At 40.9% G+C, this 13,203-nt stretch overlaps 1 protein-coding gene across 1 annotated transcript; it reads right to left on the reverse strand.

Annotated features, from left to right (window-relative positions):
• Window positions 1–52: 52 nt before the first annotated feature.
• Window positions 53–11,150, reverse strand: mtmr7a (myotubularin related protein 7a). The gene is made up of 14 exons (XM_061048888.1): window positions 10,962–11,150; window positions 10,561–10,683; window positions 10,146–10,308; window positions 9,765–9,922; window positions 9,547–9,675; window positions 7,413–7,547; window positions 7,084–7,216; window positions 5,112–5,221; window positions 3,395–3,520; window positions 2,948–2,997; window positions 2,667–2,867; window positions 2,255–2,389; window positions 1,974–2,100; window positions 53–1,885 (listed from the first exon to the last, which is right to left on the reverse strand). The coding sequence occupies exons 1-14, from the start codon at window positions 10,983–10,985 to the stop codon at window positions 1,541–1,543; spliced, it is 1,959 nt and encodes a 652-aa protein (XP_060904871.1). The 5' UTR covers window positions 10,986–11,150; the 3' UTR covers window positions 53–1,540.
• Window positions 11,151–13,203: the final 2,053 nt, after the last annotated feature.

Here is a 13,203-nt window from a genome sequence, read left to right on the forward strand (position 1 = left end):
CTGACTCCTTAAAGACCAGGCAAGTACACATCATGGACTAATTTAAACATAATTGACAATTACGTTTTTATTTAAACTGATACAGGTTTCACAACTTTGCATTTAATCAGTTTGACAAATTTGGCTCTTATTCCATCTGAACAAATAAACACATAAAGCTCTCATACACGGTCAGAAGTTATTATGACCACACAATTTAGACTTTCTTATACAAATAAAAACAATGCACGTTAAAGAAAGATTACAGTAGTCAAAAATATGTCATGGTACAAAAATATTTGAACATGCAATGCTTGATAATCTCCTCTTTGTTCATTTGCAGGTTTGGAGTGCATCACATGCGTATCTTATGCTATTAAAGTCAGCGGTTTAAATGTTCATTTTCAGTTGGCACAAGTCCTCCAATGTTCATGATCTGCTGCATGTAGCAGACTTATTTTAGTGTTCACATACTCTAGTTTTTTTTGGTTCAGTGCTCATTAGGCTCATCATCTACTCTGCAATGATCTGATACCATCAGACAGTCGATCAGCTTTTGTAAAGTTTGATCATCAGGTGTTCAAACACTATTAAGAAATATGCAAGATGTCAAAGCTTACTTTGACATCTTGCAGAGGAATCATTACATGTTTATGTGAGTGAAGTTAAAATACAAGCCTGGACCTCAAGGTGGCATAAACCACAACAAACCACTGATTATAGAATAGTGGCTAGCCAAGGTCTGATGTGTCCCGAGTTTAGTGCAGTTATTATCAGTACCATGGGATTTTAAAAAACTGCTACATTTTGACTTTAACTACATTTTTTGGTTCAACAGGATACGTCTTGATAACAGGAAGTTACCATAAGGTGCAACATAAATTCAATCAGCTTATGGACAAAATGACCCAAACAATCGATAAAGAACTTTACGAGATAACTCTTTACAAACATTGCTACAAAGCTACGTTATTATAAATTCCCCCCGAGCACCTCGTGTTGGCAGCCTCTATGATGTCGTCATTTGCCTTTTAACGACCTTCAGTTTAAAAACGTTGTTGTTACTTCCTATTGTTTTATCATTTAATTGTCTGATAGCTTTAACTCTGTTCTGATTCCATTACAATAACATTTATTTATTTATTATCAATTCACCTAAAATAGATTTGGAACTCATGAGTCAATCTTAAAAGTGCTCGCCACTTCCTGTCCTTTTCCATAAATTGTTGACATTTCAAAGCAAAATACCTGATATAAAAACAACATGTGACTGTAGCAAACACCAAGCACACAGCTAAATGGCTGCCAAATATTCCCATGACAATCAGAATTTCTAAAACTGAGGTAAGAAGCTAAATGTGGTCGTTACAATAAACACCTACTAACTTGAATGCACACAGAAACAGGAAAAGTCTACCACCACACATGCAAACAGAAGTGCAAATCAATTGTGTAACCCAACTTAGCCCACATCTGGGTTACATCATAAAGGCAGTGTTTGTTCGGTGGCCCTGTTGACGGCTTGGAGGTGAAGCACCTTCTTCCAAAACGCTACATTTGCTCAGGTAAATAAGTGGGCAGCCTCATCAGAGTCTGGGTCCTTGGTACTGTCCTCGCTGAGCGGTGAGCGACAGCTCAGGTCTGCAATACCCGACTCCTGGTCGCTGCTGCTGGAGAGGTTGAACTCAGACGTCTTGGTCAAGTCCTGGTTCAGGAGTATCAGGCTGCTGTCTGGTGCTTTAGGCTGACAGGGGCTGCTGGTGATGAAGCCCCCGGTGTAGTCCTGAGGAGTGTTGGCCATATTTAGGTTGTTACCTTGAACCCACGCTGTGGGGCTGTTATCAAAGGGAGCACTTTTCTGTGTAACGCTGTTCCACCCCTGCTCCTTCTCCAGATGAGCAATTTTCTGTTGATAATGAAGGAAGGAAAAGTATTGCAGCGTATGATTTTTCAGGATAAATAAGGAGCAGTATGAATGTATAGCCCTGTCCTACCTGTTTGTGTGAAGCCAGCTGCTCCTCCAGCTGCTCTGTCTCCTCTTGGATTGCACTCAAGTAATCCTCTACAGACTGGCGAGGATGCATCCCTCGGTCAAAGCGGTTGTACAGCCCTCTCCAAAACCTATATGAAGCAAGAAATATGGAAATAATGGATGGATTTATATCAAAACAGTCTTACAACAGACCTGAAATAAACAAACATGTAGCAGTAAATACTTGTATATCCTGATTTTTGACTCAGGCTGTACATGTTGTTCCTCTCTGTGGGGACCTACTTAAAGCAGTAGGGGGCAGTAGATGGCCGAAGGAGCCCCTGTGTCTGGCTGTGGTCTTCTCGGTACAGAGGATTGATGTAGACTGCTCGGTTTGTCCATAGATAACTCCACAAAGAGTGAGTCCTCTCTAGCAGTCTGTAGGAATGTCAAATGGCAGTGAAGAAATAAAAAAAACAGGGATAAACAGTTTGATCACATGATTCAAAGACTTCTGATCAAAGAAAGAAAACTTTTATGTCCACCAACTAGAATAGAGTTGTCTCTGTTTGAATAAGCCCTGTGATGTGATTAACTGCTTTTGGCTGTCACTTCTCTTTAGTAGCCTGTCTTCTCCCAGTGCAGTCGCTCTGACCAGATGTCTGCGCTGTGAAAAGGAAAAGAAACGGATGGCGGCTGCAGGTGTAAATCTCACCGCAGATCTGTCCTCTCCCGCTGGTTGTTACCAATGAAGTTGCCAAACTGGCAGGAGTAGATGTGGCTGTGAATGGTGATGAGGAACCTCTCATTGAACTCAAAGGCACAGGGGAACTGCTCCATGAGCTGCCACACACACTCTAGGAACTGATCTATGATGGGAGATACCTCTTTGGGGTCTCCCACCAAGTGGTTGCACCTGAAGATGAGGAAAGGGCTGTTTACACAGAGGAGAATGGCAAATCCAAAGTGCTATGAGAGTTTATTGTAAAGGCAAACCTGTGAGAGAACTTGTGTCCAAATGAGACCCAGTCTTTCTCGATGAGAACCTAGAAGCAGAATTAAAAAAAGAAAGTCATGTGCTATGCAAAGAGGAGCTCCAGAGTTCATGCACATTTAAAGTTTCTGAATGCTGTAAATAAAAAGGTACTCCTTTACCTCTTTACCCTCGCTCTGATTTTTTAGAGCTAGGCTTCTCTATTAAATGTATTTTCCACTGTGGCTCTTAGTGGATTTCAAGTTAGCCTGCTAAAAATCCTTCTTATAAAAGACACAATTCTCAAAGAGTGTAATGTTTGAAATACTAACAGGTACAGTCATACTGTTCCTCAAATAAGAATACAGAGTGTAACAGAGGGGTATATGATATCACTACTGCTACTAAAGTAAGTAAGTTTATTCTACACTGTAGCTTTAAGAGAAATAGTAACAAGGTGTAGTATCTACCATGAATCCTCTGAGGGTCCTGTAGTATGGATCCAGCAGCACAGAGGCCACTGAACACACCTGGGCTGTTCGGTCCCAACCGTCTGAACAGTGAACTAAGACACTGACACCCTCCTCTGCAACAGCCTGAACAGAGTACAGTTATTGTGACAGAAAGTCAAGTCAAGTTCCTTCATAAGAAGCAAATTTCAGCAACAAGGCAAATCAAAGTGCTTCACACTAGACATCTAAAGCATCGTGACAAAGGGAAAAAGAAAATAATTTTTAAAACCACTAAAACAAACCATGAACATTCAACATGAAGATATGTAAACATAAATACAAATGTCAGAAAGAGATGCTGAAATATGACAATAAATGAAAATAAGAGATTCAAATACAGCAGTTAGTCTAGCGGTTAGTGCGCGTGTACAGGGGCTGAAGTCCATGAAGTCACGGGTTCGAATCCGACCTGTGGCTCCTTTCCCCGCATGTCTTTCCCTACTCTCTCTCCCCAGTTTCTATCCACTGTCCTGTTTCTAAAATAAAGGCATAAAATGCCCCAAAATAAATCTGAAAATAAAAAGAAATACAAAAAAAATGACCTCCAGTTTGGAGTGTACTGATTTTATCTGCTCTGCGCCACTTTAAATGTTATATTGCTCTGAAGTTCCCGACTACAGCAACCTCTCTCCACAATGGACACAAAGTCACATACTGGTCTTGTCTAATTGAAAGTGATTTTAGGCTTTAGGCTCAGTTTGCTCCGTCTGTGTTCAGCCACAGCCCTAAGGTGCCCTGGAAACTCCACCCAGGCTAGTTACTTTTGTTAAACCTGGTAAATGCTGCTGATAAGGGTCTTATTTACTAAAACTGTCAAGACTTCAAGTAATAGTGTGGCAGAGAATTAGACTCCTGCTCTCACAGCGTTGACAATGTGTTTGTGTTTGTTGTGCTGAGAAGTCAGACACAGTCGATTGTGGTATGAACAGATGAACAAAAGCTCTCTAGTAAAGGAGCGTTATGACAAAGAGCTGCTTGTTATAATGTGTTCTGTTGATTTACTTTCTATGAAGTACTCGCTACTTCCTGTTTAGCACACACACCTCTGTTAACTGCTACCTCTGTTAAACTGACTGACTAATCAATCAATCAATCTTTATTTATATAGCACCTTTCAGACAAATTAAATTGCGCAGAAAAGTTATTGATGAAAAAGTAGTTTATAAAATCATTGGAGACTAATGCACACCAATAAGAAAATAAATAAATTAAATATATATATAAAAATGAAATAATAAAATACGACACAAAAGCAATAAGATATTAAAATTAATACATAGGAGCAGAATATTTAAAATGGAAGTAGGATAAAAAAGACAATACAATAATGTTAAGATTTGAATTTATATAAAGCACTATATAACAGCCAGACTGAATAAATTAGCTTTAAGACTGCGTTTAAAAATCTCAATATTCTCGGCTCCTCTCAGACCCTCAGGAAGGGTCATACATGGAAGATGTTTCCTGCACTCAAACATGTGAAACCTTAAGCATTTAACCGGTGGAGCCTGAGAATAGATGCTGCAATAATGTGCATCTCACATACAGGATAATGCACAACCACACACACACACACACACACACACACACACTCACACACACACTCACACACACACCTAAGCTAATATTGAGTGCAGTAGAGGGGCAGACAGCAGGGATTAACCACCAGACTGACCTTGGCGATGAAGATGCCTGCATCCAAAACAGCTTTGATGTGCCTCAGCCAGCCTGAGCTCTCCAGACCTTCCAGGAAGTCTGACATGGAGGGGGAGTACAGCTGACTCACTGAAACCACAACACAGCTGTCTCACTGGCAGGAAACATGGAGCATACCTGATCACTGGACTTTACTCAACCTCACATTCATATCAACATCTTTAACAACCCTCCATAAAGAACCTGAACATGGCATGAGAGAAATATGGGTCTCATAACAGATTCCACTGCCTTTCATAAGAGGAGTCCTGCAGCTTCTCACGTAGAGGTTTTTATTTGGACTCCGCTCAATGTTTGAGTCACGTTAGCAGCATGGCTCTAGGGATGCCCGTGTCATTCCTCCGGTCAGTCTGTCAAATGCATTTGGGCCAGACTTCATTACTTATCAACTGTTGGATAGATTTACATGGAATTTTAAAATGGTACTCATGTAAACCCCACTGACTAATTGATGCCCACTTTCCTCCAGTGCCCTCTGCAGGTCAACGCTGGCACCCTTCCTGTGAAATATCTTGACCTCTGGGGCGATGGTGGTGCAGTGGCTCCTTTCCTGCATGTCACTCCCCACTCTCTCTCTCCCTGATTTCCAACTCTATCCACTGTCCTATCTCTCCAATAAAGGTACAAAAAGCCCAAAAATAAATCTTTAAAACAAAAAATATCTTGACCTCTTATGATTAAATATCTACAAAACTAATAATATGCCAATTTGCATTAGCTGTACTACAGTTCTTTTCATCAAATGTTAACATTTATATGACAAACTCAGATAAACACAACTGTCTAAAAACCACCTCATGCATGCTGACTCCATAAATCATCAACATGACGTGTTTGTTTTTTTGCCTCAGTAAGCTTCTGGCATGACTGTAGATTTTAAATCTAATAAGATTTTTTTATTTTTTTTTTATTGTTTTAAGTGTATCATGTTATTCTCAATACAATCAGTAAAACCAGCCTGACAGATGATGTACCATAAGGCTTCCGGTCCTGTGTTTGTTTATTTGGAATAACTGAATCTCAAATTTATTTTCCCTTCTTCAGAGTTCAACATAAATATTTTCAAGTTCACTGGAGGGCAGAGTGACCTGAAGCAGCTTTTTCTGCAGCTAACATTTCCTTCACTCAGGCCAATCTATCATTAACGTTACTCATTTAAACACATTTGAGATAGCTGCATTAATACGTTTGCTCCTCTCTATGCAGTGGACAGACGTGACACTTCATCAGTGTGGGCCATGTGAGAACACTCTGTGACCACTGAGAGTAGAGCGAGCAGGTGAACGGGTTTACTTAACCTTTCATAACTCTTGTTGGAAAGGATTTCTACAAGAACAAATGCTGTAGCTGATGCTGCCAGGCAGGGGGTCTTTAGAATCTTATTGGAGTGTGCTATCGGGCGGAGAGAGTCAGACAGGCTCTGAGAGTCAGCTGCTGTCTCCAGCATTTAAAGACTTCCCTTGCGCTGCCAGGGGGGGCAAAGAGTTATCACAACTAAGAACAGCTATAGATTTTCAGACTTGAAATCACATCATTCTCACGCCCTCGGCCTCTCTTTGGGGGGATAGGGTCCTGGATTGTCCACTCCGGGAAACCAAAATAGCTCAGAAATAAAATCCAGATGGATTGAAAGTCTTCCTAGGAGCACCCCTGCACAATACTCAGAAATCCTCCAGTGGGCTCATTTGAGGCCCGATTGCAGCACAGTCCGGTCTGCATGAGTGCATATGAAAGCCACGGGGGGGTCGTGGGGTCTCGCTCTGCTCTAGTAATGTGAAGAAGCAGCAGAATTTAAACAGACAATGGCAGAAAAGATTTATTTCCACTAACACTTCTGCGGTCGGACATTTCTGACACGCTGCGGCTTCAACACTTTCTGCACTAAATCTTCGATCAGTGGGAGAAGCCGTTTAGCGAGACGTGTTAATTACCTTCGAGCATTTTCTGCTGGCTGTTTCTCATCACATGGATGTTCTCGATGCCGATGAATTTAAATTTTATGTTGGAATAGTTGTCTTCATTTTCGTAGCCTTTTCCTGCAGCTCGGTTTGCGATTGCATTCAGCTGAAAAGACATTTGATTCATCATGAAATGCTTTTCAAAAGGCAAAGGCATGAAATACACACACATCTGTTACACACAGCCAGGATGTTTTCAGGCTTTTGCTGTGAGACGTGCAGTTAAGAAAACAAAGCCCACCTGCACATACAGCACTGTACTGTAACCTTTGTATTTTCATCTAGGCACAGAGGGCTCTCACCTTAGGCCTGGTGTCCACCACATACATGAAGTCACTGCGGGGATTGGACCTCAAGATGGCCTCCAGCATCTGTTCATCCTCCAGGCAGCGGGCGCTGAAACCTGACAGGGGCTGGCTGCTACGGCAGATGGCAGCCTTGGAGGAGGTAAGAGGCACTCAGGCTTCAAACGGGAATGTTTGCTTGTTCGACATTTAGAAGAAACAATAGTTCTGTGAAACTCGGAATGAAAAATGACTTCCCAGTACCTTCTCTTTCCTTGCATGCTCAATCTAAATGAATAAACCACATCATTATTCCATTTAGTAGTCACAAGAGAAATGACTTGTACTAACCAAGCTCCACACACTGAACCCTCAGCCCTGGGAAGCTGACCTCAAACACATAAAGCACTCCCAACTGTCCAGGCAAGGATTAATAGAGGGGATTATGAATGTTCTGGCTTTTTCCTGATACAGTTTTAGAAAATGGTTATTATTCATGCTTTGATTTAATGATAGAATCGTCTAAATCCCTTCGGGGGGAATTTTTTAACTAGTCAGATTTCAAGCCTAAAAAGCTCCTGTTTAAGACAAGAATCTCTTTGGTTTCATTGTCAGGAGATTCTCATGCTGTTTCATGCCATCCTTACTTATCATCTATACTTTCTGTAGCCGTTTTCGGCGGCTGTGGCTCAGTGGTAGAGTCGGTCGTTTCTCAACTGGAAGAATGGGGGTTTGATCCCCAGCTCCTGCAGCCACATGTCTGATGTGTCCTTGGGCAAGACACTTAACGTCAAGTTGCTCCCTCTGCTTCGTCAGCGGTGTATGAATGTGTATGAATGGGATTAGCTAATACAGATGGGTGTGTGAATGTGTAGGCGTGACCTGAGGTGTAAAAGCACTTTGAGTTAAAGACTAGAACAGCGCTACACTGTACAAGCTCAAGTCCATTTACTATTTCAATGGTCAGGTCTACGCCCATGTCCCCATATATGTTGATGAAGATCTACCTGTTTCTTACCACATATCTGTATATCTAAAATTGCAAAAAGGAACGATCCGTTTACGCTTCAGATCTCCACAAAAGGCTCATGTTGCCCTGTGGCTTGGCTGTGTTGTAGCACACGTACCTTATTTGGAAGACAGCACTCTAATGTCTTATCAACTGGTCAATCTCAGCTGAACAAATAATAACAAACCAGATAAAACATCTGGTGCTACTTTGGTGGCAACAAAACATGACAATTCACTTATATGGTTTCAGGAGTTCTGTGGTCATGAACGCTGCATGCTTTGTAATGTGTTGTCATTTACAGACATTTTATTATAATGCTGTAAATACAATGCTAAATCACGGACTGTTTTGTTTTTGTTTTATTGGCCTGTAGGCTCCTCAACGCAACTATATCTGTGTCTTTGCCTTTTTTTTGGTCTATCATATCTGTCATTCAGAAATTTGAAGATTGTTAAAAATCAGGTTTGAAAACAACAATATTTTTGACCACAACATATCTGCAGGCAGAACCACGAGCTCCAAAGCCGTGACTTCAGGGTTCAGGGGACTGTGATTTTTAATGCTGTGAGGAACTTTGATTTTTGTGCCCGCTCTGGTTCCCCCCGGGACATGTCAGTACCTTTGATCTGTCAAAGCACTTTAACATCTGTTTTTAAAGGTGTTATTATAAATAAAGTTATTATTACCTCTGTTATTTTTCTTCTCATGTTACTTCAGCGTCATATTTAGTCATGTAAATATTAGTATTTTCTTATTATGTTTATTGTTGCTATTTAATGTTGTACCTGTACATAAGAGAGCACAGTTCACCAAAGTTAAATTCCTTGTGTGTGTCAGCATACCTGGCCAATAAATCTGATTCTGATTCTTTCGATTTCTGACTAAAATCACATCCTGCTGTCTGTCTACACTCTACTGTATTGTTAACTGGGACTGAAAATGTAAAGAAAGGCTTTTCCTCCAGTGGCAGCGCTAACAGGCATGAAACATTATTATACAGAAGTAATAAACCTTCTTCCTGTTGGACTCTTGTGCTTTTGTAGCTCGTGTCAAGGCGTTAGTATTGTTTTCAGTCTGATTCAGATAAAGAAGAAGAAGCTTTCATATATGATTGACAGAAGGGAAAATGTTTCTACTTACATGATTTTCTTTGGAGTAGTAGGCCAGAGTTGGAAATCTGCCTCTGCTTCTGAACTTGGAGCTTCCAACTATGACTGGAGGAGTGGCCGACTCCGGTACAAACAGGTCAGCAGGGTAAGTGTCACTCACCTTTGAACCCCAAAAAATTACAACATGGGTCAGAACTAGTGTCATGACTATATGAGGTTAAAACAGTATGACTGTACTGACTCGCTGACCTTGTAGTGCTGGTTGACAGGGGAGAGTTTCCACTGGGAGTTTGGGAGTCCCATTCTGCTGTAGTCGGCCTTCAGGTCCAAGAAGTCCCACTCCTGACGTCTCTCCTCCTCATCAACATTTGGTTTATATGTGATACAATACAGCTCCTCGTAACTCTCTGCAAGGCACAGAAGTGGTTTATATTTGATGTGTAAAACATTTTATTGTGTAAGAAATCAAAAGCAGAGGAAATAAAAACCTACAGCCTGGCCAGTTTTTTTAATTCACATCTCCACTAACTTTCACTTCACACCATCCATCCAACATCAATATAACACAGAAAACAGCTGTAAAAGCAACGGTCGCTCAATGATGATGGTCGACATCGTAACACAGCGTACCTGGCTGGGAGAGGCGCCGTAGGGACAGGAGAATATCGTGACACTCCTGCTCTCCAGGTATGACAAAACGGAGAACCTGGAAGTTCTTGCAATGAATGAGCAGAGGACATCCTGAGTCCGTGGCTCCTTGTTTCTCCAAGCTGCATACCAAACTGTGAAGCACCTGGTAATAGAAATGCAGGGGAAATAAAGAAAATGTATTGTTCTACATTCTATAGAAAAGTGATAACACATTAAGGAATCAAACTAAGTAAACATTACGCCTATGTGTTTTGAAATATGAAAAGACGTGTACTACTCTGTCTTTTCCTGTATTTGAGGCCTTCTAACGCCATTGAACTGAGACACTTTACCTCTAATTATAGGTGTCCAAACTGACTTGATTTCTGGTCTCTGCGTGTGTGTTGTTGCTTACCCATGTTTCGTTGCGCACCCCAGCCTCGCTCTCTACAAAGATGGTGTGAGTGGCTGTCAGGTAGAGGGTACCCAACTTGCTCCTCCTGGGGGAGACTCTGTCAAGCAGCCTAACATTGTCCACCTGGAAAAGGAAACACAGCATCCAATCAGCCTCAGGACAGACGGCTCTGACGCAGCAGCTGTACTGATGTGTTTATAGCTGGCCTATAATACACCACTGACAATCTGAAGAGGGGACTTTGACATGCCTACGTGGCATACACTGCAGCACATACCCTGTTATTTAGACTGTTGGTTGAATTATTTCATTTAAATTCAGCAGTTCAGATCAGCACACTTGACAGTGTGTGTATAAGAGGCGGAAATCAGTGCAATGAGTGCGATCAGCTGCGCGGTTACCTTTGGTAGTCGGATGTGCTCCATCAGCAGCTGAGTGATGAACCGCAGCTTCCCGCGACTACTGAACTTAACTCTCTCCAAATATCAACATTAAGTTGTGTGTACAAAGGTGTTACAATGCGCCGTGGGTTAGCTTAAACAAGGTAAGGGTTGATCCTCAGCAGGTAAACGCTTCCATAATGTCGCTGACATCAGAGCTGCGCTGCCGGGTCCTAAAGCCCGACATGTACCGAGCTGCGGCCTTTAGCATGTTAAAGGCCATTTAAGGTCACTGCTGACCAAATGTAACTTTGAGCTGTGTCATTCTGTATTTCTTCACCCAAATTCAAAATTAGATTCAGCGTTAAATTTGATTAGTCTGCTAACATTTGGTTAATGAGAGTCGTTATTGTTTTTTTTCCTCAATTTTTTTTTTATCGTCAATGATAAATATCACTAGCATATGAACTTTAATTAGCCTACAGTTATCAAATCAAGAAAACATTCACACCTGGGATGTCAGGTAAGTCAAGTTGGCCAATTTCAGCTCCAAACAATGAGTTAATCAGTCCATACTGTGCTTGGTAGACACTCCAGGTAAATCTTAAAAATACAAAAAGCTGGCTTAACTCACACAGGTGTATGTTTTAGCCTATATGTAGGCTATCTTGACTGATAAGACCTGCTGACGTCATGTTGGATGAGGTCACTGAAATAGGGTCAGGGGTTGAGAGGGTCAGGAGAAGTGCTTCAATTAGACAACAAAAGCAGAAATAACTGAGTGGGACATGAAACTGTGTTGAAGCTTTTTGGCTGGTTGACTCTGTATTCACACATCGTTACACATCCAAAATATAGCTGACCAAGGTCAAACTTGCTAATCAGCTCTGCCCTGTCTTTTTTTAATAAACATATGTAATACTTCTGTCTCAGGAGAAATTTCAGTTACATTGAAATTTACTGCTAAAATTCAGTAGTTAGGACATTAGCAAGAAAAAAAAAACCTAAAAACTAGTTGCTGTTTCGCTCAGTGGGCCTAAAAGAGTCAATTTGTACTTTGAAAATAGTTAGTCCTCTGCACTAAAAGTGAAGTCATAACTTTTAACATCTGTGCGACCAGCCCAGATGTTGAGGGTTGCTCCACAAATTAGGGCAACTGAGAGAGAATGTGCTAGATTTATAGCAGCCCTACATTTCTGACAGAGAGCATACAATATCTGGTGTTTGCTTAACTGATTGTTGAACTGTTAAACAGAGCATGACGCAATGTTCAGAAGGGCAAACAAAGATGGATCCCATAGGACTGGATGTATACACTTTTTCTGCACACCCACACTGAACTGTTTTCGCTAATCAAGTTCTTCTGACATCCTCATATAAGTCTAAGCAAGCTACATTTCTTCTGTTGCATTTTTCACATCAGTGAGTGGAGAAAAACCATCTGTTGGACAGTAGACAGAGAAAAAACAATAAAAGTAGTTAGTTAAACTAAGCAGAAGTGATTGACTTACTGACGCCTGGCAGCCCTGCATACTCTCTCGAGCTGCATTCATGCACGAGGAACCACAAAAAAGCTTGAAAAGAAATAGAACAAGCAATTCAGTTCTGATAATATCACTAATCAGATCATTTTGCCGTTATTATCTCAATAGATAACCTCTGCCTTAATGGCTGAGTTGATATTTTTTCTGGTTTAATGTCTGTTTAAGCATTGCTGTGTGAGTAGTCATTGTCTCACATAAAAAGCAAAAATAAGAAATGGAATGATAATGACACTGCAGAACTGTGAATCCTGCAGCCTTCTTAGTGAGGAGTTCATTTTTGGAAGTCAGTGTATCGATAAATCATCTGTCGATCATAAGCAAATCTGTTATGATGCCAAAAGCATTAAATCAAAGTAATGACTGTATTCATTTGACTGTCTGCTACAAGATTCTGCATTGGACTGTCACATCTGAAAACATTTAGCCAATGTACTTTTCTAAAACATGAATGGTAGTGAATTAAACATTTTAAACACATGTAGATATATGTCCTGTAATGTAGGTTTCACACTGACCTAGACAGAGACAGGAAATCACTTAGATTGAGATTGAGTCTTCGGTGAAGATGAATAAATCCATACATAATACTTCCTTCTCCAAACTAATAAAAAGAGTATTAAGTCAAGCTAAGAGCAGGTATGTCTTCAGGCTTAGGGCTCCAGACCTTTCTTAAAATTTAATATGAAGAGGCTTTATCCCACTACATTTAATTTGACATC

The sequence above is a fragment of the Labrus mixtus genome, chromosome 10 (assembly GCF_963584025.1).
Source record: "Labrus mixtus chromosome 10, fLabMix1.1, whole genome shotgun sequence".
NCBI lineage: Eukaryota > Metazoa > Chordata > Actinopteri > Labriformes > Labridae > Labrus > Labrus mixtus.

Bases quoted from the DNA above. Each gene is read 5' to 3' on its own strand.
- mtmr7a (XM_061048888.1), bottom strand. From the start codon at position 10,985: ATGGAGCACATCCGACTACCAAAG. The intron at 9,923-10,145 runs GTACGCTGTGTT...TGTGCCTTGCAG, and splicing joins ACGGCGCCTCTCCCAGCCAG to AGAGTTACGAGGAGCTGTAT. The intron at 2,998-3,394 runs GTAGATACTACA...TTCTGCTTCTAG, and splicing joins GGACCCTCAGAGGATTCATG to GTTCTCATCGAGAAAGACTG.